The sequence below is a fragment of the Meriones unguiculatus genome, chromosome 10 (assembly GCF_030254825.1).
Source record: "Meriones unguiculatus strain TT.TT164.6M chromosome 10, Bangor_MerUng_6.1, whole genome shotgun sequence".
Lineage (NCBI taxonomy): Eukaryota > Metazoa > Chordata > Mammalia > Rodentia > Muridae > Meriones > Meriones unguiculatus.
Genome location: NC_083358.1, coordinates 108,684,904 through 108,711,471, shown reverse-complemented (window position 1 = coordinate 108,711,471; position 26,568 = coordinate 108,684,904). Strand labels below are relative to the sequence as shown.

General features: G+C 47.4%; 1 protein-coding gene and 1 long non-coding RNA gene across 3 annotated transcripts; one reads left to right on the top strand and one right to left on the bottom strand.

The window, feature by feature from the left end:
• Positions 1 to 244: 244 nt before the first annotated feature.
• On the top strand, positions 245 to 23,575 carry Lix1l (limb and CNS expressed 1 like). 2 transcript variants are annotated; one of them, XM_060393053.1, is made up of 7 exons: positions 245 to 633; positions 12,260 to 12,423; positions 16,042 to 16,182; positions 17,521 to 17,616; positions 18,239 to 18,316; positions 18,747 to 19,030; positions 21,657 to 23,575. In XM_060393053.1, exons 1-6 carry the CDS (start codon positions 342 to 344, stop codon positions 18,987 to 18,989), a joined length of 1,014 nt encoding a protein of 337 aa, XP_060249036.1. In that variant the 5' UTR covers positions 245 to 341; the 3' UTR covers positions 18,990 to 19,030; positions 21,657 to 23,575. The 2 variants fall into 2 exon arrangements, with proteins under 2 accessions (XP_060249036.1, XP_021483825.1); XM_021628150.2 differs by lacking the exon at positions 21,657 to 23,575 and having other exon boundaries at positions 246 to 633; positions 18,747 to 21,466.
• On the bottom strand, positions 4,339 to 26,568 carry LOC132656977 (uncharacterized). Its single transcript, XR_009594819.1, has 3 exons — positions 26,467 to 26,568; positions 9,704 to 9,847; positions 4,339 to 4,739 (listed from the first exon to the last, which is right to left on the bottom strand). It is a non-coding gene; the product is annotated as an uncharacterized LOC132656977 (long non-coding RNA).

Sequence of the window (26,568 nt, the reverse complement as noted above, 5' to 3'; positions counted from 1 at the left end):
GCCCCGCCCCAGGGGTCTGACCGGATTTCCAGCGTTTACCACAGGATTCCCGAAGATGCTCCAAAGCGCTCCCTCTTACATGATTCAGTCTTTCCTCTTTGCAATTGGTTCCCGCAGCCTCCGCCTTCCTCGATCATTTGCCTAAGGCGTCTCGGGGCCCACCCCTTCCCTCCCTCTCCACCAGTGATTGGCATGGCATCCGGCTGGTGCCCGCCCGCTCTTGACTGACAGCTGGACCCCGGCACCGCCCTCAGTCCCCGGGCTCTGGCTCACTGGGGTGGCTGGGACCGTTAGCTCGCCAGGCTGGCAGGCTCGGGGGCCCAGCTCCGCCGGCGCCCGGGATGGAGACGATGCGAGCCCAGCGGCTGCAGCCCGGCGTCGGCGTCGGCGGGAGAGGCACCCTGCGAGCTCTGCGGCCGGGGGTGACCGGGGCCCCGCCGGGCGCCGCCACACCCCCCGCGGGCCCGCCGCCGGCCCCGCCGCCCCCCGCCCCGCCCCCGCCGCCGCTGCTCCTGCCCGGGGCCCCCGGCCTGCCCCTGCCCCCCGGCGCCGCGGGGAGCCCTGCGGTGCTGCGCGAGGCGGTGGAGGCGGTGGTGAGGAGCTTCGCCAAACACACGCAGGGCTACGGCCGAGGTGAGTGGGGGGCTGGCCCCCTGCGGGACACCCTCCGGGCAGGAGCCTGGCTCGCGCGGTCCTCCCGGTGGCTGCGCTTGGCGTCCAGCCTCGCATGCATTTCCTTTAGGGGAGTTTCCTTCTGGACACACACACACACACACGCACACACTGAGTTATTAATGTCTTCTCCAGGGACTCCCTTTTTCAGATGCCGTCCTCTTTTCTTCCCAACTTTTCCTCCGCCAGCAGCAGAACGCCTGAGGGCTGCGGTTTTAACGTCCCCCTGCCTTTGAGAACCCGCTCCTATTGTGTGAGATCCGGTCCTTTATCTCAGACCCACGGCGTTTCTCCTCCCTTCCCTTCTCTGTCTCTCCTCTCTGATCTCAGCAATCCCTCCACTCCGTCTCCTCAGAACCGACTTCTTAACTCCTTCCACGTACTTATCCACACGCCCCCTCCCCCCTGCCACGAAATGTCCAGATCTGCTGGAGAATTTGGTGGTGCTTTCAAATGACACTCACACTAAGGGTTCCTTTGAATCTGGACCACACCGTCGAGGCGGGCCGGCTTCCTGTGACTTGGTGCCTCATTTTAGTGTCTTAGTTTGGAGCCGCACAACTCGGGCCTCTGTCTGTCTGGCTCTGTGTTCCTGGCCTCTGCCCAGGAACTGAGGATAAATCTCAGGCCTTGGCTCTCTCCATGCTAAATTCTGTGGAAGCGAGCCAGGCAGAAACCCTATTTTGCTTAGAAATCTCCAGCTTAAAGATGCCTAATTTCTGGGAAGAGGGATGTGAAGATTTTCTTTGTTGTTTTTGTTTAGGCAACGTTAACCAATTTCCTGTCAGAGTCCTGGTTCCAAATTCAGAGTTTAAGCAACAAGGAGCACACAGTGAAGGGTGTGTGACTCAGACTTTAAGCCTGGCATTTCCAACACATCACTTTTGTTTGCTTGATCAGGACCTCCTTGGTCTAAAAGCAACTGTATCCTTTCTATTTTAATAGGAGAAAAATTGCACAGCTTTTTTTCTTCATTCTTTTCAGACTGTTGTTCTCTGTCTCTCCCTCCTTCTTTCCCTCCCTCCCTCTCTCCCTCCCTCCTTGCTTCCTTGAGGAAGCTGCAGTGAAAAGAGAACAGGCTTCAGAGGCCTGTCACATCCAGCTCCTTTGGGGGAAGGGGCTCATCACTTCAGGGAGCAACAGTTTCTTCGAGGGTGATGCTATGGATTAGTTAAGACTCTGAGCTGACAACGACGGGGCAGATGCGCTTTGCTGCCTGCCTGACGGTCTGTGTACTACTTACTAACTTCCCTTCACTCTTTAGCCAGTCTGAACTCTAGCCATGGCTGAGACTCTGTAGGGCACCAGGGATACAAGTGACTTCCCAGATCAGGTCCTCGGTTAACAGAGCTATACAATAGAACTGCCCAGGTCCTTTACGTCAATTCCGAGGGAAACGTTTTGCCTGGGGGTGGAGTAGTAGCCAGAAGCAGCTACCCTAAGTCTGAAGAGTTCCTCGTGGAAACTCATTTATCAACGTTATAGCGAAATGTACCCTCTTTCTTCACCTATGTTTCTCTGCCCTGAAGAGCCTCTGCTTTGGCTTCTAAACTGGGTGTCTGGAAAACCTTTTTAGTTTCCCTAGAAAGGATGAAGGAACAAAGGGATCATGCTGACAGAACCGTCAGGCTTCAGATGCTGTGGTGAGTCCCTTCTTCAGGCTCCCCACCTCCCACCACAGTCTTATTATTCTTGAGTTTCTCCTTTCCAGTCTGGGTGTCCAGCCAGTGCTGTAGGAGAATTTGGCTCTGCTGATTTGGCGCAAAGTCCTTCACCACATGGAGGCACTTACCCTGCTTCAGTTAATAGGCAAAGCTGCCACTGGCATGTGCCCATATGCCCTTGTGACTGACGGCGTGATACTCATGGGATGGCTTATTGTCCTGAGTACAACTCACTTTGGTCTCCATCCAGGTCCTTCTTTCATCCGGCAATATCTCACACATCATCTCCAAGTCACAGCCTTCATTCTCTTCCTGGCCACTCTACAGATACATGCACACACGCATGCACACACGCATCACACAGACACCACACACACTCATACCGCACACACGCACATGCACACGCACACACGCATGCACACACGCATCACACAGACACCACACACACTCATACCGCACACACGCACATGCACACACATACACATATCACACATACAGCACACACACACTCACACCACACACATACATATCACAGACACCCCCCCACACTCACACACACATAACACACACGCATGCACACGCATGCACACCACGCACACACGTCTCTCTTCTGTTGCTGCCCCTCAGCTGTAGCTTAGTCCTCACTCCCATTCCGCTACCCCCACCTGCTCAAAGGTCTCACGCTTCCGAGCTGTCTATTTTGTTGTGTTTTGGTTTTGAGGTAAGGTCATGGTATGTAGGCCAGGCTGACATGGAACTCCCGTGTAGTTCAGGTTTCTGAATTCATGGTGACTCCCCCGCTTAGATCTCCCGACTGCTGGGACTGTGAGCATGCGCCATCATGCCTGGCTTGCTGTTGGATCTCAAACCACCTCACAGGCCCTGCAGTGGCGGGCGATCTTGGCGACATGGCTTACTCTTCTTATGCCTTGTATGCTCCATTTATTCATTTAACAAATAACTACTGCTCAGCAGATGCAGTGGTGAACAAGGCCAAGTGTAGCCCAGTCCACTGTAGAGCCTGTGTGAGGATTAACGGTGCAGGGTGGAAGAGGGCTTGTCCTGGAGCCGAATAAATTCTGTTTCCTAATCCTGGCTCTGTCACTTCTGCTCTGTTTCTTAGGTTGTATGCCTTTTGCAAAATGGGTTTCATAGCACTTGTCTTCATTTTATACATTTTTATGTATGTGGGTGTTTTTTGCCTGCATGGCTGTTACTGTGTACATGCCTGGCGCCCACAAGGTTTAGAAGAGGATGTTGGATCCCCAGGGACTGGAGTTACAGATGGTTTTGAGCCACTGTGTGGGGCCAGGAATTGAACCTGATTCCTCTGGAACAAGAAGAAGTCCTTTAAATCAGTGAACCATCTCTCCAGCCCCCAAATAAATGAGATTTGTGTAATATTTTCTGCTTAGCTACTCTTTGTCTTTATAATCATAGACTCTATTATAATCATAGACAGTCGTGTTTTCAATTTCTGGAAACATTTGTTAATTTCTTGTTGCTGTCATAGCAGAGTGTCACAGATTGCTGAAGACAGCAGCAATGAAGTGGGTGTGGTAGGGCACACCTGTGTTCTCACATGGGGGATGGAACGAGCATGGAATTCACGGCCGTCCATGCCCACATGGGGAGTTTGAGGCCAACCTGGGCTATAGCAACAGAAGCAGTGTGTTCCTCTAGGGTTCCACGAGCCAGATGTCAGCATCAGGACTGGGTCAAGTGGGTGTTAGTGGGGTCCTGCTGGAAAGCCTAGCCTCCTTCGCGTTCTGCAGCGTCTGGTGGCAGCGACATCCCTGAATCCCGATCATGCCCACACTGCTCCTTCTCGGCTTCTGTATTCTGTCAGCTCTGAGCTTCCCCTCACAGCCTCTTTTTTTAAATTATTTTTATTTTCATTTTTCTGAGAAAGGCTCTTACTTGTGTAGCTCTAGCTGTCCTGGAAATCATACTATAGATCAGGCTAGCCTCAGACTCATACAGATCCACTTTCTGCCTCCCTGTGCCACCAGTATAATCTATGATGATTTCTTTGAGTCGGATTTTTTTATTAAGATTTATTATTTACATGTATGCATATACAGCAGAAGAGGGCACCAGATCTCATTACAGATGGTTGTGAGCCACCATGTGGTTGCTGGGAATTGAACTCAGGACCTCTGAAAGAGCAGCCAGTGCTCTTAACCTCTGAGCCATCAATCCAGCCCCAATTTTTTTTTTCTGAGTCCGATTTCCTAAACACGTCTGCAAAGTCCTTGTCCCACGAGGTCACATTTACTGCCTCCAAGGACTAAATAAGCCCGTCTTGGCAGGACGCATTATTTAGCTTCTGTGTGGTCCCTCTGCTCTCAGTGCTGCCCTTCAGAAGCTGCATGCACCAGGCTATTCATGGTCTTCTAAAAACTGAAAAAGGAAATATTAGGTGAACTATTATTAAGCAGCCTTTCTATTTTCCATAATATCTTAGATGAACCTCTGCCAGCCTATTCTTTTTTGTTTGTTTGTTTGTTTGTTTGTTTGTTTTGAGACAGGGTTTCTCTCTGTAGCCTTGGCTGTCCTAGACTTGCTTTGTAGACCAGGTTGGCCTTGAACTCACAGAGATCCACCTGCCTCTGCCTCCCGAGTGCTGGGATTAAAAGCATGCATCACCACGCCTGGCTTGGCAGCTTATTCTTGCAAACATGGATGATCAGGTGTACACGCAGGCAGAACACTGACCTCTCAGTGTCATTGCCTATTTATCATCTTTTTGTCCCCCATCCTTACCACAATGGTGTCTTTGTTCTTTTTTCTACCTTTGCATTTGTTTGGGTTTCTGTTTGCTTGTTTTGTTTTTTGAGGAAAGGTCTCATGTAGTCCTGGCTGGCCTCAAACTCACAATCCTTTTGGCTCAGTCTCCTCAGGACTGGGGCTGTAGATGTATGCTACTGCCTCTGGCCCTGGAATTATTCTTTAACTATTACTATTGTTGTTCCTATGTTTCTGTCCTCATCCTCCACCGTGCTCAGGAATTAAGCCCAGAGCTAGAGCTTTGTGCATATTAGGCGAGTATTTTACTATCCTCAGTCCATATATATATATATATTTTTTTTTTAAGAATTATCTGTTTATTTATTTTACATATATGTGTGCTCTATCTGTAGGTCACTTGCATGCCAGAAGAGGGCATCAGATCCCACTGTAGACGGTTGTGAGCCACCATGTGGTTGCTGGGAATTGAACTCAGAACCTCTGGAAGGCAGACAGCGCTCTTAACCACTGAGCCATCTCTCCAGTCCTTTATTTCTTTTTTAGATCTATTTTATTAAGCGTGTACGTGTGTGTGTATGTGTGTGTGTGTGTGTGTGTATGTGTGTGTGTGTGTGTGTGTGTGTGGTGTGTTTCTGTTTCTGCTTGCCTGTCTGCCTGCCTGCCTGGTTCTCTGTGCAGGTGTGTGCATACCTCCGTTCATAAGGAGGCCAGGAGGTGATTGGATCTCTCTGAGCTGAAGCTGCAGGAGTTTGTGAGACACCTGGGTTCTCGGATGGGTGCTGGGATCAGAACTTCGTCCTCTTGATTGCTCAGCAAGTGCTCCTAACTGCTGAGGTCCTTCCAGACCCTCTTCATTCTCATGATGTAAAATTTCTGTAGCTTCCTGGTTTCTTTGAGGAGCTAAGGGAAGGGGAGCGTAGAGCTTGGACCACACCTTTAAGGATGCTGAGCACACACTCCTAACAACTGAAAGACAGTTGCAGCTCCATGTGCGTTTTTGTTGTTGTTTGTTTTTTCCTTTCAAGACAGGCTTTCTCTGTGTAGCCCTGGCTGTCCTGGAACTCACTCTCTGTAGACCAGGCTGGCCTCAAACTCAGAAATCCTTCTGCCTCTGCCTGATGTGTTATTTTATTTTTGTGTATAAATGACTGTCATTTAGACAGTCATCTAATTTTATTTCCTGCAGATGAAAACAACAACACCCCCTTTGTATTTAGGGGTTTAGGTGGGTAAACCTGCATGCCAGAAGGGGGCGCCAGATTATGGTTGTGGGCCACCATGTGGATGCTGAGAATTGAACTCAGGACCTTCAGGAGAGTAGCCAGTGCTCTTAACCTCTGAGCCACCTCTCCAGCCCCGCTACTTTGGTTTTTATTTCAACCCAGCATCTGTCAGTAACTCCCACAAAGCATTGCATCTGTCAAACATATGTTCTGTTTATAGAACTTCTTCAAATATCTTATATAAACCATTATGTACACTATTCCTCATTGAAAATCTGGTTTAAAAAAAAAACACCCCTCCCCCCAAAAAAAACCCCAAACTTCTTGGTGGCAGTGGCACATGCCTTTAATCCCATCACTTGGGAGGCAGAGGCAGGTCGACCTCTGAGTTACAGCCAGCCTGGTCTACAGAGATAATTCTAGGAGAGCCAGGGTTATGCAGAGAAACCCTGTCTCAGAAAACAAAACAGTGAACCAAACACCAACAACCAAACAAGAAACCTACGGGCTGCTCACTCACACACGCACAAACTCACACAGAGCACACATATAGGCCTGTTTGTGAGCTTTAGGGCACCCTTTGAGGCTCAGACATAGACTAGATCTTGGGTTATGTTTCTCAAACTGGAAAGAACCTTGGCCTTAGGGTATCTAGTTCATGCTGCTTTGAGCCCTGCAGCGGGCTGTTTGCCCTTCCTTAGTTCTAGCTGAGCTAGCTGGGCTCCAGCTTCCCCTACTCACAGCGACACTTTGTGAGTGTCACCCTATGAGCATTTTCAAATGTGATCAAATGTAGATCACAGTTGATGGCAAAGAAAGGAAAGAAAGCAAAAAAGCAAGAAAGCAAGGGAAAAAAAAACCTGCAGCAAAAACAAATACCTAAAACCCTTTTCCCCAGTCTCTCATTTTATACTCACTATTACTGGAATTTGCTCCAATTTCTGACTTTGAGTAATCATAAAAAAAAAAAAACAAAAAAAAAAAAACACCAGTCCTGTACTATATGCTTGTGACTGGTGTATCTGGGTGTGGGACAGGCATAAGCTTTTGCATAGGCCCTTCCCCATGGCGGCCTCCCCTCCTCTTCCACTCCACTATTTCCCTGTTGTTTGCATGTTAGGGGAGCTGTCACCGTCTCAGAGGGGGCTGAACAGATCTCAATGGAGAGAACAAAGATAGCGAAGCTCTCTGGGCAGGAGCAACTTTGGAAGAGCCTTGCCAAGCCCCAGGATGGGCAAGGGAGCCTTTCCTTTCGGGCAGTCTCCTGAAAGAAGAATGAACCCTCTGTCAAGTCAGCTACATGTGGGGTATGAGGAAGGGCTCCTGCTGCCTTCCACACCGGCTGCTGCCCGAGGGCTTGTTTTAGTTCGCAGAGCAGCTACGAGCTACAAGCTGCTGGCCAAGGCTGTGTTATTCTTTCCATCCTGAATTTTGCTTGTCCCCTCTTCAGGAGCAGAACTGGCTTACCACCCGGGTCCTGCCCCTCCTAGGTCCATCGCCACATTCTCACACAGACCATAACTCCTGTCCCAGCACAACAGGGATGGTAATGCTCGCACATGGGGTGAGATATGGGATTCCTTCAACATAAAGATTTCTTGGCTTGGCCAAACCTTTCTTGGAACTACATTGCAGCCCAAGTCTCAAACCTAAGCCTCATTTTTTCCCTCTCTTCCATATATCAGTCTGTCACTGTGACCTGAAGGCTGTCCCTTCCTCCTCCCACCTCTCTAATAAATCTCCGTGTTCACCTCATCTTAGCATCTTCTTGGCAGACCCAAACTAACACGATATGAAGAAATGGATGAGTCTTGTGGTGATTGGGAGTGGGGGAGTGGTCGTGTTGCAAGGTACTGGAAGGCATGTGCGATGATTTAGGAGGCTCCAGTTGAAGCCTTTTGAAAAGTGTGGAGCCCTGGAGCCAAAGTGATGCATTCCAAAGCTGAACTAGCCAGATTCCCCTTTCTATGTAAAATGCATTGTATCGACTCTCGCTCTAAACAAGGCCAGGCTCACTCTGGCCACTGCCTCATTTTGTAGCTACATCTGCATTTCTCATGTCTTCACCTTTCTGTGGCCACAGTGGTCTTTTATCTGGTGTTTGCTATGCCTCCTGCCCTCTCAGAGCCTTTCTACCCAGAATCCTTTACACCAGAACCATTCTCTTACCCTTTGCCTGATCATGCTTAGCCTAGGCATCACCCCTCAAGGTAGCTTTTTTGATCTTCACACTAGATGAGGGCTCCGTGTGGTGGCGCACACCACTAACCCCAGCACAGGGGGGACAGAGGGCAGGCAGGCCAGCGAGCCCAGGGACCTGTCTGCATCCAACTCCCCCGTCCCCAGCACCAGGGTTACACATGTGCCTCATCGTACCGGCTTTCACATGGGTGCTAGGGATCCAAACCCGGGTCCTCATGGTTGCACAGCGATTACTTTATCCACAAGAACCATCCTCCTAGTCCCTCCCCCTCTCTTAGGGTTTTCATTGCTGTCATAAAACAGCATGACCAAAAGCATCCCAGGGAGGAAAGGGTTTATTGCAGCTTACAGTTCCACGTTACAGTCTATCACTGCGGGAAGTCAAGGCATTTATTAGTCAGGGTTCTCTAGAGTAACAAAGCTTATAGAATGAATGAGTGAGTGAATGAATGAATGAATGAATCTATCTCTCTGTCTGTCTGTTTGTCTCTCTAGGGAATTTATTAGAATGATTGGCTGTGGTTCAGCTAATCAAACAGTGGCTGGCTATGAATACCAAGTCCAAGAATCCAGAAGTTGCTCAGTCCATGAGGCCGGATGTCTCAGCTAGTCTTAAATAGGTGCTGGAATCCCAAAGACGTAGGCTGTAATGCCAGTAAAGGAAAAACACAGCAAAAGGAGTTGTTGGTGGACAGATGGCTCAGTTGTGAAGAGCACTGACAGTTCTTCCAGAGGACCCGGGTTCAATTCCCAGCACCCACAGAGCAGCTCACAACTGGCTGTAACTCCAAGATCCAACACCCTTACACAAACATACATGCAGGCAAAACATCAGTGCACATCAAATAAAATAATTTAAAAATGTCTCTCACTGGGCACTCTCCGTTTTTTAATTTTTACTCACTTCTAGATGTGTAGTCAGATTGACAAGCACGAACCTATCAGGACCCCGGAGGCAGGAGCTGATGCAGAGCCCATGGAGGAGTGTTGCTCACTGGATTGGTCCACATGGCTTGCGAGGCCTTCTTTCTTATACAACTCAGGACCACCTGCCCAGGTGTGGCCCATCCGCAATGGATGGACTCTCAGACACATATTGTCAATCAAGAAAATGCCCTATAGATTTGCCGACAGGCCAGTTCTGTGGAGACATTTTCTCCATTCCTATTCCTTCTCTCCAGATGATCCTACCTTGTGCCAAGTTGACATAAACTAGGCAGCGCAGCCTTAGACTTCTGCCTCAGCTTCCCAAGTGCTGGGATTCCAGGTGTGTGCCACCACACCCAGCTGAGCCTGCTTTTCCTCCCATGGCCGGCGGGTTCACTAGTTGATAGCCTTCAGAAAGAAAACGCTGGAATTATTTGTATGTTATATGTATGGGTATTTTGCCTGTGCATGTCTGTGTGTCACCCATGTGCCTGTGGAGGCCAGAAGGTGGCATCAGATCCCAGGGAACTGCTGCTGTAGACGACTGTGAGCCAACGTGTGGGCAATAGAAGTTGAACGCTAGTCCTCTGGAAGAGGAGCCAGTGTGCTTAACCCCTGAGCCGTCTCTCCAGCCCTGGCGTAGTTATTTAACCCTTCTGTGTCTTATACCTCAGCTCTATGACGAAAGGACCTGCCTCGTAAGGTTGTCATGATTAGTGGGTGAAGCGCCTATGGGAATGGCTGAGGGAACTGTTTCCTCTGTCGTGGGTGTCATTGTCCCAGCCGGCAGGTTGTACTTTACCCCACAGAAATAAGTGTTATCTTGGAAACTCTGCAGTTTGGTCTCCAGCACCAATCAAAGGATAACGTAGGGGTTCTTAGTGTCCTGTGACGTCGGGAATACAGGTATATAAAAATAGCTGTACAAACCAAACATTTCCTGCTAGTAAACCAGAAGTAAATGTTCAAACAGTTCTTTAGGTTTAGGAGATGACTCCGTGGATAAAGCAGTTATCACACTAGTGTGAGGACCAGAGTTTAGATTCGAAGAGCTCGTGGAAAGGTGGATGCCGCACAACACGTCTGTAATCCCAGTGTGCCTGTGGCAAGACGGGGGATGGGGACAACATCCCAGGAAGCTCGCAGACCAGCTAGCTGGCCTAGCAGTGATGACCAAGAAGCCCTGCCTCAATCGAGGCCGACACAGGGGTGATAGCTCAAGAGTGACCACACGTGTGTTGTGACAAGTGCACACCTTCACTCACAGACACAGACACAGAATAAAAGTTCTTTACCATACATATAATTTCCCATTTATTATGAGGTAGACGTACTTGTTTGTGTGTATGTTTTTATTTGTTGGTTTTCTTTAAGACAGGGTTTCTCTGTGTAGCCCTGGCTGCCCAGGAACCTGCTCTGTAGACCAGGCTGGCCTCCATCTCAATGATCTGCCTGCCTCTGCCTTCCGAGTGCTGGGATTAGGGTGTGCGCCACCACCATCCAACATTTTCTTATAACATTTGTTTGCTTCTATTTATTTCTTAATGAAGTAAACCTTGGCTGAGCCTATGATCTGTGGATGTTGAGCACTGTCAACATTGTCAAAGTTTATTAACACTTTGACTCTATCAGCATCAATACTGAGGACGCTGCTTTGCTTAGTGGCTAGTACAGAACGCTCTAAGTATGGTAGGGCCATTTCAGAAATTGTTGACAGCTCTGCCCTGGGCTGAAGTTTGCACCTCAGTTCCGGGGACTCAGTGCCCTTTCCTGGTTCCATAGGCTCCTTCACACAAATGGTGCCTTTAAAAAAGAAAACTGATTTAATCACAAGTCAAAATTCACAGGACAATTAAAATTGTGCTTATTTATTTATTTATTTTGAGGTGTGTATGGTGCTCAGTCGTGGCATTCGTGGAGGTCATAGAACAATTCCAGGGGTTCCGTTCTCTTCCTTTACATGGATTTCAGGAATGGAACTTATTTCCAGGCTTAAACAGAGTCATCTTGGTGGCCACTACCTGTCTCTCTCTCTATCTCTCTGTCTCTATCTCTATCTTTTTATCTATTTTTTATCTATTGCGTTTTTAAAAGCAAACATTGTGGACATAGAGAGATGGCTGGCCAGACCCGGGTTGGGTTTCCAGCACCTACACGGTGTCCCTCAGCCACCCGAACTCCAGTTCCAGCGGATCTGCTACGTGCTTCTGACCATCCACCCGCCCCCCACAGGTGTGGTGCTCAGGCCTCCGTGAGGCCAAACACTCATATACATAAAAGGAAATAAATAATCCAAAAACGTACTAATTTGACCTTTACATTCTGGGACATGGTGATGGGAAAATATTAAGTCTTTTTTTTTCTATAATTAAACTATGACACTTTCGTAAGATCTGGAAACGTTGTCTCAGAGACACCACAACTCATGCTGTGCTCCAATCTGAGCAGACGATTTCGGTCGTCTCTGTGGTAGCGTGAGGCACCAAGCATCGCCGCTACACTGTCAGAAACAGCCTGGGTTCGTTTCACAGTTGAGTTTGAACTCATTTTCGGTTACAGCACATCCAGAAGCCTTTAACTGCTCCCCGTTTGCCACTCTCACATTTATTTACCCGACTGCATGTAAGGCCGCAGCCCCATAGCTAGGAGGGAAGCCCATCTTTGGCGTGCTGTTTATCTGTGTACTATCTGCGATCCGTTTATCTGATTACTGATATATGTTTTTAAGTAATGACAAGGAGCGAGCGGGTTGGGGCGGGCACCTGAGGTCCAGTGCCCTCCAAGCTGTTCTCTGTGCTGAGCTGCCTGTCTCTCTTGCAGTGAATGTGGTGGAAGCCCTGCAGGAATTCTGGCAGATGAAGCAGTCCCGGGGCGCCGACTTGAAGAATGGGGCTCTGGTGGTCTATGAGATGGTTCCTTCCAATAGTCCTCCCTACGTCTGCTACGTCACTCTGCCAGGGGGGAGCTGCTTTGGGAGTTTCCAGGTAAGAGTTGCAAGGCGTTAAGGATAAGTGTGTAAGAGCTAATAAGGACTCTATTACTTTGACTATTACTCTCTGCCTGATGTCACCTATTTAAGGGCTAACTCACTCCAGGCAAATCCTTCTGGCAAGCGTCCAAGGCTCATGAGGTCACAGAAGAGCCTCCTCACTCGGCACACTTGGTTTCAGCCCTCAACTCAAACTCATTTCAACTCTGAGCAGAACATCATTATTAAATGATGTTCTGTCTTACTGTTTCAGACGCCCAGCTCCCAACCCGTGCATTAATCTGGCTTCCATGGCTGCATTCCAACTTCTTCTTTTTAAAGATGTCTTTGTGTGTTTTGCCAGCTTGTGTGCCTGTGTAGCACATCTGTGGAATGCCCAGATGCCCTGGAACTGAAGTTCCAGATGGTTCTGAGCTGCTATGTGGGTGCTGGGAATCAAACCCGAGTCCTGTGGAAGAGCAGCCAGTGCTCCCAACCACTGAGCCGTATCTCCATCTCTGATTTAATTTATTATTATTATTATTTGATTTTTGAGACAGGGTTTCTCTGTGTGACAACCCTGGCTGTCCTAGAACTCACTTCAGAGACTAGGCTGGCCTCGAGCTCAGGGACCTGCCTGTCTTTGTCCCTGAGTGCTGCCACCACGCCCTGGCTCTGATTTTATTTTTAATTACATGTATATGCCTGTGTGTGTGTTGGGGGGATGTGTCAGTGCAGGTGCCACTGGAAGCTGAAGATGATAGTACATCCCCCGGGGCTGGGGTTACAGGGCGGTGTAAATCTTGTGATGTGGTTCTCAGTCCTCTAAAGAGCAAGAAGTGCTCCATCCTCTCCTCCTTCCCTTCCTCCTTTTCTTCCTCCCTTCCATCCCTTCCTTCCTCCCTCTCTCCCTTCCTCCTTTTCTTCCTCCCTCCCTCCCTCCTTCCCTCCCTCCCTTCTCCTCCTCCTTCTTTTTAAAGACAGAATTTCATGTAACCTCTCCTGCCTCCATCTCCCAAGTGCTGGGATTATCAGCATAGCTCTATCAGGCCCTATTTATGTAGTGCTTTCGAGCTGATCCCAGGGCCTCCTGCATACCAGGCAAACACTACAACTGAGCTACAGCCCTCGCCCCTGGGTGACTTTGTTTCCAAGGTTTTCCTCTTGCTAAGGTTCTATACAGATCTGAGAGACTGACAACGGAGAAAAGAGTAATCGCTTTTACAGGAAAGTGAGAAATTACAGAGTATGAGGGGATGGTTCAGTCATTAAGAGCACTGGCTGCTCTTTCAGCTGGCCAAGTTGAGGTCCCAGCAGTCACAGCTCACAACCACTTGTATCTCCAAGTGCAGGGGAATCTGACACTCTTTTCTGGCCTCCATTGACACACACACACACACACACACACACACACACACACACACACACACCCACGCAGGCACTCATGCGCGCGCGCACACACACACAAAAAGGATTATAAAAATCTTGAAGAAGAAATTGCTGTAGCTTGATATATCAGGAATTGATTTTTTTTTCTTTTTCCATTTCAGACAGGAAGGCAGCCTTTCAAATGTCACCTTAAGAGTCTGGATGGGAATTTAAAGAAGATAATAGACACCTCTGATTAGTTTTTATGTGCTTGTGTTACGTTTAGCTAAGGTTGGAGCCCTTCTGTTTCCACAGCACCTTGGGCTTCCCCATCACATGACTTATTCTGTCTCATTACTGATGGTCTCTCCAAGCGGTCCCAATTGGGTCTCTTTTTCCTGCTCTGTGTATGTGTGTGTACATACACATCAGGTTGAACCCAGGGCCTTACAAACCTTGTTCTGTCTTGTTCAGAATTAAAAACCTGCCACTCAGAGGCTACAAATAACTGACAGTTTATCTATTGCATTTAGAAAAGCCACTGTAACTCAGTTCTTGCCTCAAACAGAAAGCTCTAAGGAAACCTTCTTCATTCATTCATTCATAGACAGGGTCTCTAGTCCTGGCTGTCCTGGACTCACTATGCACAACAGGCTCACCCTGAACCCATGGACATCTGCCTGCCTCTGCCTTGGAGCGCTGGGGCTAAAGGTGTGCGCCACCATACCTGGCATGAAAGCTTTGTTTTAAATCAGATGACTAAGTCGTTTGGCTCAATGCTTGAGACATATCAGATAAATAGATATAAGCTTGGTCTGACTAAGGTTTACACTTAGTTTTCTGTTTTCACGTGTGTGCTGCGTACATATGTGTGTGCCGGGTACACAAGTCTGTGTGTGCATGTGGAGTCCTGAGGTTGATGCAAACATGGCTTGTCTTGCTAGCCAGCCCGCTGTGGGGACCCCACCTCTGGTGTTCCGAGGCTGGAACTCAGGAGACATGTGGACTCTAGAATCTGGGACCTGACTTCTGGCTTTCACTGTGCGCACACCCTTTTCTTTACTGAGTAACATGGCTCCTTCTCATCCTGGGTCAGAAAGAAACCATTATTGCACTTTGACTTGTTATTTTCTGAAAGTCAAATTATCTGTTCTTGGCCTCTTTTAGCTTATTATTTTATATCCACTTTGGCAGGTGAAATTTTCCTGGTGGTTTTCTTCATGGGTGACTCTTTCAGTAGTACTTTATGGGATAAAGTGGTTACCAGGCTGGAAAAAATGGAGAAATAGAGAAATTAAAGAAACAAAAGCCCTCAAGCTCCATATGCTTTCTCTGAGGGAACTGCTCACTAAAGGAAGTTAGGAGCAATCTATAATGATGGTTGATTGACAACATCTCCCACACTCCCTTTGAAAACGGAAACCCCAAGTTAATGTGGTGACGCATGCCTTTGATCCCAGCACTCAGGAAGCAGAGGGATCTCTGTGTGTTCAAGGCCAGCCTGGTCTACATAGTGAGTTCCAGAACAGCCAGGGCTACAGAGATCTTGTCTCAAAAAACCCAGAAAGCTACACCGCTCCCCTTAACTGTGAATGACAGGTATAGAGGCACCTGACAAAGACTAGCTATAGCAGAATACTATGAACATCAGAACTGCCCTGATAGTGTGTTGGTTACTGCTTAAAAACAACTTGTTTCCCTTGCTCTCCTCAGTCAGCGTCCCTTCTCTTAGCGACCATCTTCCTTGCATCTACTGTGGGCAAAATAGGCATCTTCAGACCCTACTGAGGTAGCTCCTTTGGTCTGCTACAGAAAATGCTCAGAGTTTATAGCTAAGAGTGAAGTACAGGAATCCCAGATGGCTGCTTCTAACAGGCCACAGCCTCGTTTCAGTCTTGGGTTATCTAGAATTCAAGACCCTTGCCCGAGAAGCTGCTTCTGAGTAATTAGTCTGCTGACAGTTTCAATAGAAGCATTTTCCATGTCTTATGGTTATCCGCTGACTTCAGCAGCCTTCCTAGCTCTGCATTCAATTTAGTATGAGCTAGTCATCTCTAACTCTTTAATGACTTCAGGATGTTGAGTCAAAATTATGTTTCCAAACACCCCAGCCATTTTTCAGTGAAGCTTCGGAAAGTGTGATGAACGCAACTGATTCATCCATGGTGTCCAAATGTCTTCCTCCTCAGCCTCGTCCTTCCTGCTGTTTCTCCCTCCTGCTTAGATGCACATGTGTATATATTCTCACTCTTTCTCCCCTGCCTAGTTTTGCCCCACAAAAGCTGAGGCCCGGCGAAGTGCTGCAAAGATTGCCCTAATGAACTCCGTGTTTAATGAACACCCGTCCCGAAGAATTACGGATGAGTTTATTGAGAAGAGTGTCTCAGAGGCCCTGGCATCTTTCAATGTAAGGAACTTGAAAATGGAAGGAGGGAGAGTGGGGGATGGGGACAGCAGGGAACCCATGCATTTTCCTTCTTTTCCCTCCACATTTCTTACTTTATTGTTTTGTGTGCATGGGTGTTTTGCCTACGTGTCTGTCTGTGCACCACACACATGCGGTGCCCAGAAGGCAGATGAGCATCCAGCCCCTGGGACTGGAGCTCTAGGTGGTTCTGAGCCGTGTGGGTGCTGGGGATTGGACCTTGGTCATCCGGGAGGGTAGCCAGTGCCCATAACCACAGAACCATGGCTGCACCCCTTCTGTCTGCATTTCTATTCTTTTTGCTTTATTCATTTTGTGTGTGTGTGTCATTTGCTTCATGTCTGTCTTTAATTCTGTATTTGTTTATATTTATTGATTTGTCTGTTTGTGGTTTTTGTTATCTAGATACTTTTAATTCAAGCTTTGTGGAATTAAAAAGTATTTTTATAATGACAGTCATGTGAGTTCCAGGATAATCAGGGCCATAGAGAGAACCTATCTCAAACAAAGAAATAAAAATAATAAAATTCTCTATCAGCTAGGCAGTGATGGCACACACCTTTAATCCCAGCACTCAGGAAGCAGAGGCGGGTGGATCTGTGAGTTCACTAAATCCAGCCTAGTCTACAGAGAGAGTTCTTGGACAGCCAGAGCTACAAAGTGAAACTTTTGTCTCAAAAAACGAAACAAAACAAAATTAAAATGGGGGGGGGAGCCCAAATCAGTCTCTGGCCTCCACACTAGTGTGCACACACAGAATATGCTCTTAAACTATTTATTTTTATCTCAGTGTTACAACCGGAAAATTTAAAATTAAACATTTGGGAGCTAGAAAAATGGCTGAGCAGCTAAGCGCACTCGTTTCCAGAGCTCAGTTCCCAACATCAGGTGGGCTGCCTGTAACTGCAGCTCCAAGGGGACCTGCTGCCTTCCTCTGGCCTCTGCTGGCATCCACAAACCACACACACACACACACACACTAAAACAGTCTTAAAGGAATTAGCTGTGTGGCTCATGAAGTGCTGGATGAGTTAGGAAAAGCATTTGCCTTGCAAGCAGGAGAGCCTTAGTTTGAACCCCAAACCCAGTTAACATGGTATGGGAGCTCACGTGTGTGCAGGCCCTGAGCCCTAGGGAGCCTAGTTGTCGGGCCTCAGACAAACAGCACTCCATCTCAAAGGAGGGGCTCAGGGCTCCTGAGGACTAACACTTGAGCTCAGCCTTTGGCCTCTAGATGTGTGCACACACATGCATAATCATGTGACTAAGCCCTGTTAGATAGCACTGACTGAATTCTGTCTTTTTCTTGCCTGTTACCAGGGTAACAGAGAGGAAGCCGACAACCCCAACACAGGGATTGGTGCTTTCCGATTCATGCTGGAATCCAACAAGGGCAAGTCAATGCTGGAGTTCCAGGTACAGCCCCACTTTTTCAGAGAGTGTGATGCCACCCATTAATCTTTACCTCTTTATTCTCGGAGAGACGGCAGGGAGATTTTCACAGCACAGCCAACTCGCTTACCCCGGGGAAGCGCACCTGAGTTGGTGATTGGATGCCTCCATACATATGATTTGTGAGAAGTGCTCCCTGTAACTGATACAGTACCCTGACCTAAAATCACTCTCCTGGCTGTAGCAGTCAGGGTCCTCCAGAGAAAAAGACCGATAGGACACGTGCACACACACACACATTATCATACATACATTAGTGGCCGATAGGCTGTGGTCTGACTTTTCCAACAACGGCTGTCTCCCAGAATCCAGTAGTTGTTCAGTCCGCAAGGCTTGATGTCTCAGCTTGTCTCCAGCATTCCAGAATCTTCCTCCTTCCATGTCCTTTATATAGGCTGCTACAAGGTGTGGCCCAGATTTAAAGGTGTGTGTATATGTATGTGTGTGTTCCCACCTCAAAGGATCCAATCAAGCAAAATCCCTCACAGGCATACCCAGCAGCCTGGGTTTTAGTTAATTCCAGAAGTTATCAAGTTGACAAACAAAAATAGCCTCCACACTGGTATTTGTTATCTTCTTCCCTCAGGAGCTAATGACAGTTTTTCAGCTGCTGCACTGGAATGGCAGCCTGAAGGCCATGAGAGAAAGACAGTGCTCTCGGCAGGTAAGTCAGCTGAGGAAAAAGGGCTTCCCGCCCCCCCCCCACCCCCCCAGCTATGGACTATTGAAGGCCATATTCCAGCATCCTCTTTGCTCTTGCATTCTTTTGCTTTCCATTTTTGCTTTTGGAGACTGGGTTTCTCTGTGTAGCGCTGGAACTCAGAGATGTGCCTCTGCCTCCTGCAGACATCTGGCCTGCTCTTGTATTCTTGCTGTTTGAATGTTACTGTGGTCTTTTTGCCTTGCTTCTCCATCATAAAGTTTCCCTTAAGAAACTCGTTGGTTGAGCTGGGCTGGGTAGATTACACCTTTGATCCCAGCACTTAGGAGGCAGATCTCCGAGTGCTAGCTAGTTCCCTGTTAGCTTGTGCTACCTAATGAGACCCTGTCTCAAAACAAAACAAAGTGATCTCTGCGCTCCTCTCCCTGACTAGGAGGTATTGGCTCATTATTCACATCGGGCCCTGGATGATGATATCCGCCACCAGATGGCTCTGGACTGGGTGAGCCGGGAGCAGAGTGTGCCAGGAGCACTGTCAAGAGAGCTGGCCTCCACTGAGCGGGAGCTGGATGAAGCCCGGCTGGCAGGCAAGGAGCTGCGCTTCCACAAGGAGAAGAAAGACATCCTCATGCTGGCCGCTGGGCAGCTGGGCAACATGCATTCCTCCAGCTGCTGAGCTCCAGCCCCTGCTCACCATGCTCTTTGGGCCCTGATTTTGTATGTCTCCTTTCTAAGACGTAGGATGATTTCTGTATATACTTTCTCAATTTTATACTTTAAAATATAGATATATATGTATAAATTCTACACCTGGATTCCTATTTGCTAAGAGATCCCTTTTCTAACTTCCAGTTTGGGGAGGGCGTTAGTTTTGAAAGGCCACTATTCCCTTTTAGAGCTTGGCCAGCTCTTAAGCCCTCAGATTAACCAAGTCACTAACATGTACTACTGAAACAAGTCACTTCAGCAGTACAGCACAACCCGCTACGCGGTCATCTGTCTTTTAAAGTAGCGGACAGGTGTGATGACTCGTGGCCGCCATCTCTGCACAGTACTGCTGTCAGTCTGGGGCCAGCCTGGACTGCAGGAGCTCCGGACCAGCGTGGGCTCCAGTGTGGAAGGTCCTGTCTCACTCAACTCCCTCTCCTCCCACATGTAAATGACAGTCAGAGCGAGGAGTATGTGCTTCCCCCTCACCCAAATTCCTACTTTCTCCCAAACTGAACTAGGGCGGGAGCGTCTGCTTTTGGTTGAGGCAGACCTCTGGATGCTGCTGCTCACCTTGCTCCATCCTTGCCTCTAAATGTCCTTCATTCAGGGGTTTCCCTACCGTATCCAGAAGGAATAGGGAATCTGGCTTCTTTTTGTTTTGTGAGACATCTTACTGTGGCCTGGAACTCATTCTGTAGACTAGGAGGGTTCCAGACTTTCGGTAGTCTTCCTGCTGAGATCACAGGCCTGGCTCACCATGCCTCACCTGGGTTTTATTTTGTAGTAACTCCTGAGAAACTGCCTAAGAACAAGAGAATCATAAACCCAGTTCATAGGGTGGTGAGCGGCACTACCTAAAGCACTTCTGGGCTCATCATTCCCTTGGAGCAGTCTAGATTTCTGGAGGTCCGAGGCAGAGGGTTACAGCTTTCACCATTCCCTGGTGTCACTTCTCTCCTACTCACCATGCTTAGTAAAGACACACACACAGACCTTTTCCACTTCATTTTGTTTATGTAGCCCAGGCTGGCCTCAGACCCTCCACAGGCTAGGATTACAATAACACCAGCTCCCTGCCTTAACCCTTCCTTCGGTGGTTAGAAGCATTTTGTTCTTTAGAAACGGTATCTCATCTGTTTAGTGAGAACCGTGTCCCTCCCTTGTACACTGCGTTGTGCACCCCTTAGATTCTCATTTCCTGTTTCTCCTTTTCCTCCACATGGACTGGGGGAACATGGGTAGATGAGACTTGGATGAGAATATGATTCTTCCTATGTGCAATCAGGGAAGCCTACAGGAGAGGAAGGTGAACTCACTAGTTGTGTGTGAAATGACCTGGAAGCCAGGCAGAGCTCTGTACCTTGGAGAGTGTATGTAGTGAGCTCTGCGTCCCCCTCTCTGCGATCTCTACGATAGCGCAGTGTACTCTCTATCAGTTTGGGACTTTTTTTGTTTTTTTGAGACAGTGGGGTTTCTCTGTGTAGCCTTGGCTATCCTGGACTCACTTTGTAGATCAGGTTGGCCTTGAACTCCTAGAGACCTGCTTGCTTCTGCCTCCCTGCAATCTGCTGGGATTACAGGTGTGCACCACCAGGTCTGGCCAATGACACATTTTAATCTACTAAATTCAACTTCTCATTTAATAATTACAGTTTGCTTTTAGATTAGGCACTGGGTCTGGTGGTGCAGGTTTGTAATCCCAGCTATCCTAGAGGCTGAGGCAAGAAGATTGGACATTCAAGACCACCTAGAGGGAGTTCAGGGGTAACCTGGGTAATTTAGGAAGACTGTCTCAAAGACATGAAGTAAAGACAAGGCTGGGGCCAGAGCTTAGCCGTAGAGCCTGACTGGCGCGTGGGGCCTCAGTTTCATCTCAATTGCACAAAGGGCAGGGGTGAGGGGAGTAGGAGACTTGGAGGGGAGAGGGAAGGAAGTAGATTAGATAGGTTAGCTCACTGTGTGGGAGCAAGGTGAAAAGTAGCTTTCTTGCTTTTGAAATCACCTTGGGACAAAGATCCACAGGATCGGGATAGGGAGTCCAGTTACAACAGTGTCGGTACTTAGAAAAGAGTTCTTTGGTTCCTTCAGTTAGCTTGTCTCTTTATTTCATAAAACACGCTGGGCCCGAACAGAGGCTCCTGCATGACATGATTGGTGAAACCTGTTAAATGGGTATCTGTAGCCCAGGAGCTTCAAATTCTCCAGTTTCTTCCGTGCTTCTTTGTGTATGATGTCTTGAGGATTATGAATTTTGGGAAGAATTGTCCTTGTACCTCCTGGATTTATTATTTTTCTCAAAACAAAAAAACCAAGACTCCAAAGAACATGAGAAAAATTGTTCTGTCCACTTTTGATGTTAAAGATTTTAGTTATCTTTTTGGTACTTTCTATGTATTTTATATGTAAAATTTTACACAATTAAAAATGTTTTTTGTTTTTTGCTGGTCTGGTAAGCCAGAATGATTTTTTCCCCCTGTGACAGCATCTCCTGTAGCCGAGGTTGGCTTCCAGCTTGTTATGTATCCGAAGCTGGCCTTGAATACTTAATCCTTATACCTCCTCTTCCCAAGTGCTGAGGCCAGGACCACTACGTCTGATTGCTTTTTTTTTTCTGTTTGATTTTTTGAGACAGTCTTCCCCTGGAGTCATAGCTGGCCTAGAACTTGCTATGTATACAAGGATGGCCTGAAACCTGCAGCAACCCTTCTGCCTCTGCTGCCAGAATCTGGAACTGCAAGCCCGTGTCACATCCTGCCAGAATGACTGACTGGGGAGGCAGGTACCAGAGCTCTAACGTTGCCTCATGCTGTGAAATGGTCCTGAGGCTGCAGGGTCGCAGCTTGCCTCCCTTCTCCAAATACTTAAGGAGGCTGGATTTGTTCATGGCCCGTTCTCAGGATCATTTGCACTACGGTGCTCTAAACTACGTATACACATACAATTCTCAATTCTTTCTTTCGCTTCAACTTGTTTTGGGCCCTCATATCTGTTATTTCTACATATTGGCCGTCACCATCCAGACATCACAGAAACACTGTGAACTCCATGATGAAACCCATTTCTCCACGCTTGTTCCTCCTCAACATCCGTTACAGAATCATTATTCACCTAGTTATTTAGGGTAGAAATTGGAGGTCCACCCTTGGCTCTTCCCTATCATCATCCAATTAGTCACTGCCTGCTGAGTTTGCATTCTTCGTGCACTCCAGTCTGTCTGTCCTTATTCTCTGCTCCATTCAGTCCTTCCTCACACGGGAAGTGGACCACTGCAACACCTTCCTAACTAAGCCCTGCGTTCATTCCTGTCATTCTCCCTTTGTGACTGTTCTACTTGCTTGCTTAAACTGTCGTGTAGCTGTACTTACCTGTAACAGCAGTTCCCAAAGGTTGATCTGTGAGCATAGGTAAAGTTAGAAGAGCCAACTATTAGATTCTGATTTGGTAGTGACTTACTTATAGCACTGCTTGCTCTGCCTATTTGCCAAGCATGACTTCACTTGCTCTCTGAACAGAATGAGAAATAGCCGAAACAATGGGTGGTTGCCCCTAACAACCTGACTGCCTGTATCTTGCTCGCCTGCCCCATTTGTGGCTCTAGAGTATAAAATGAGAATACAAACTGGACGTGGGATGGAAGCCCAGGAGCTATCCTGACTTCAGTCCACTGCTGGTATCTCCTCTCTCCGACTCTCACTGGTGTTCAAAGAAATGCTTGTTCCATGAAGATTCAACATTGCATTCCTTAACAAGCTCTTGGTGTCAGCTGAAATGATTTCAGGTGGTAGATGGACCACTGAGAAAAGAAACCCACAAAACCCACATTCTCAAGTGTCCCAAGCTGGCCTTGAACTCTCAGTGTAGCTGATAAACTTCTGCTGAACTTCGGAGCCTCCCGGCTGAATGCTGGATTACAGGCATGCATCACCATGCTTGGTTCTGTGGTCCTAGGGACTAACACGGCTTTGTGTATGGTAGACAAAACACCTTTCTCCTCCCCTCAACCTGCCAAGACAGGGTTTCTCTGTGTAGTCTTGCGTAACTACACAAGGCTCTGTGTAGACCAGGCTGGCCACGAACTCACAGAGATATGCCTGCCTCTGCCTCCCAGAGTGCTGGGATCACAGGCATGGGCCAACACACCCGGTGTCGTTCAAATTTACTGTAGAAAGTCTTGCTTTTCTGTTTATAGAAGTGTGATTAAAATGTTCTTTTAGAGTAAATTTGTTTTAAAATCTGGTTAAGAAAAAAATGCCAAGCAAAAAATATATATCCTCTATAATTTAGAGGATGGGGGGGCGTATTTCCAAATGTTTCAAATCATAAGTACAGGGCAGAAGGCAAGATGGCTCAGAGGCTAAGAACTTGGCTGCCCTTGGGAAGGACTTGAGTTGGGCTCCAAGCCTCTATACTGGACAGTTCACAACAGCCTGAAACTCCAGCTCCAGGGGATCTGACATCCTTTTCTGGACTCTTCAGAAAACTGTATTTAGGTCCAATACCACCACACAGACACACACACACAAGCAGGTCGAGGTGGTCCGTGCTGAGATCTTTGCTGGTTTAAGGCCAGCCTAGTCCATATTGCATTTCAGGCCAGTTGGGACTACATAGTGAGACCTTGTCTCAAATACACAAATAAATCTTTTTTTAAAAAAAATCATGAGTACTCAAAATATTTGAAGAAGAGAAATTTCCCATTTTAGGATTAAACAGCAAAATTCTTAGCATGGCAGTATGATCCTATGCTGCCATTTGCACATTTATTTCCTAGTCACATAACTTTAAACATACAGCATTCTTTTTCATTCTAACATTTCACGTTCATTCATTTCTTCTTTAACATGGGACAGGTGCCAGGCACAAGTTTTGGAGATAATTACAAATACAGGGCTAGAGAGCTGGCTCAGCAATTAAGAGCATTGGCTGATCTCCTAGAGGACCTGGGTTCAATTCCCAGCACCCACATGGCAGCTCACAACTGTCTGTAACTCCTCCGGGATCCAACACTCTCACACAGACATATATGCAGGCAAAACACTAATGCACATAAAAACTTTAAAATATACGTTTGTTTTTTTTAAAGTATCTTTACTGTAAGGATTACATCCTAAAAGGGAATATAATCAATAATTGTTAGAAACAAAACAAGGTAATTAGACATCCTTTTTTTTAAATTCTAAGAAGGAAACAGGAAAAGAGGATAGTAAAAGTGCTTTCAGGTGACAGGAGTACTAAAACAGGAGTACTCAGCAAAGGATGAAGCTGAGCCACCCATGCCAAAGAGCTGGAGGGACAGCATTGGGATGCAGGCTGGCCCAGCAAGTGCTCTACCTAAGCTACACTCCTGGCCCTGGAAACTGAAAGTTGCAAAATCCCTGAGATGAGAAGAGTACACCACAGGTAAGAGCAAGTGCAGAGGGGGATCAATAAGCTAGCCTGGTCTACCCAGGAGCGCCAGGGCAGCCAAGGTTACATAGTAAGACCCTGCCTTAAAAATAAAATAAAAAACAACAGACCAACAACCCACATGTGATGGATATTTGTGGTTGTCAACTACATCCGGAATGAACTATGAATCCAGAAATGGAGGGCACACCTGTGGGATAGTTTCTGCTTGGTTTGAAGTGGGTGGATCCACTTCTAGTCCAGACCTTTGAGGTAGAAAGACACATCTCTGATCATGATCTTGAGGTGGGAAGACACACTCCTTTAATCCTACTTTTGAGGTAGGTAGATCTCAATCTGGGCCACACAGGCTTCCATGGACATGGAAGAAGGAAGATCTGGTTCTTTGCCTGCTTCCCCTCACCTTGCTAGCAAGTCCATTCCTCACTGGCACTGCAGCCTCCTCCTTCGGGATTCCAGCATATGCATAGTGTTTTGCCTGCATATATGTCTGTGTGAGAGTGTTGGATCCCGGAGGAGTTACAGACAGTTGTGAGACCAGCTGAGACACCAGCCTTGTGGGGCTGGGCAACTATTAGATTCTTGGACTTTCTGTACCCAGCTGGCCATTGTTAGATTAGCTGGACTGCAGCCTGTAAGTCATTTCCACGAATCCCATATTGTATATAGAGAAAGAGAGATTATGTGACTCCAGAAAACCCTAATACACCATACTACCTTCAAGAATGTGAAACTGCTGTTTTTAAGGCTCTGATGTCTCCTTTCTTGTCTATCTCTGATTTGTGCCATGCTGGGAATGAAACCTGAGGCTTCATGAACACTACAGCAAACTCCTATCAAATGAGCTACATTCTCAGCTCCAGGGGTTACCTTAAAAAAAAAAAAAAATTGAAACCAAGTATGGCGGGACACACCTTTAATCCTACCAATCCAGAGGCCAAAGCAGACAGATCTCTGCCTGGTCTACAGTGAGACCCATCTCAAAACAACAAAAAATTGTTATCTGCCTGACAAAAGACATTTCAACTGTCCTGTTACTAGTTTTAAGAGATTCTATACCAGGCGCAGCTTTTTAGCTGTGTAATATTGATTTAAGTCCTTTTTTTTTTTTTTTTTTGCTGTTTCGGAACGCATCTGTAGATCCACCTGCTCCTTCCTCCTGAGTGCTGGAATTGTAAGCATGCACCCCATCACTCAGCATTGAACTCATTTTTTTAATGCTTGCTGTAAAGATCGGATTGCTTCTTCGAACAGAATATGTATGCTCTAAAGTAGTTTTTAGTCTTAAATATATATATACATACATACATATAAAAGTCAGAGGGCACCTTGGAAAACTCATTTCTTTCCTTCCACCATGTGGGTGCCAAGGATCCAACTTAGGATGTCAGACTTGGCGGTATATCAGCCTTTACCAACCCTCGTTATTTGAGATTAAAAACAAAAATTTAATTCAACTTCCATTTGCTAATTTGGAGTGGAGAGAGGGAAAACAAACCCCTAATAAGGAAACTGACACGGCTTAATAGGATTTGTTAGCTGAAGGTTTTAGGGGAAAGTCACTGACTCCACTCACCCTCTGAATTTGTCCCAACGTGCCTGCGCTCCCCACCGGCTCAAGATAGCTGTTGGGAGCACTTCCCGCACCATTTTATTTTACTTTATATTTTTTGAGACAAGATCTAATTCTGTAACCTCAGAGCCGGGCGTGGTGGCACACGCTTTTAATCCCAGCAGCTATAGGTGGCTATGTGTGAGCTGGAGGCAAGCCAGGGCTACACAATGAGACCCTGTCTCAAATAAACAAACAAAACAAAATCCACAACGGCCCGGTGCGCTCACGCACACCTTTAATCCCAGCACCCGGGAGGCAGAGACTGAGGAACGTGGATCTCAGTGAGTTCGAGGCCAGCTTGGTCTACAAAATAGGACAGCCAAGGCTGTGTTGCGGCTACACAGAGAAACCCTGTCTCGAAAAACCAAACCAAACCAAACCCAACGACAAACTGTGTAGCCTTGGCTGGCCTAGGACTCACCGGGTGGACCAGGATGGCCTCCAACTCAACGTGACCCACCCGCGCTCACGAGGGCGCAGGGTAGGAGCGCTTCGCCTCGCAACGTTTCCGGCCCCACTGCAC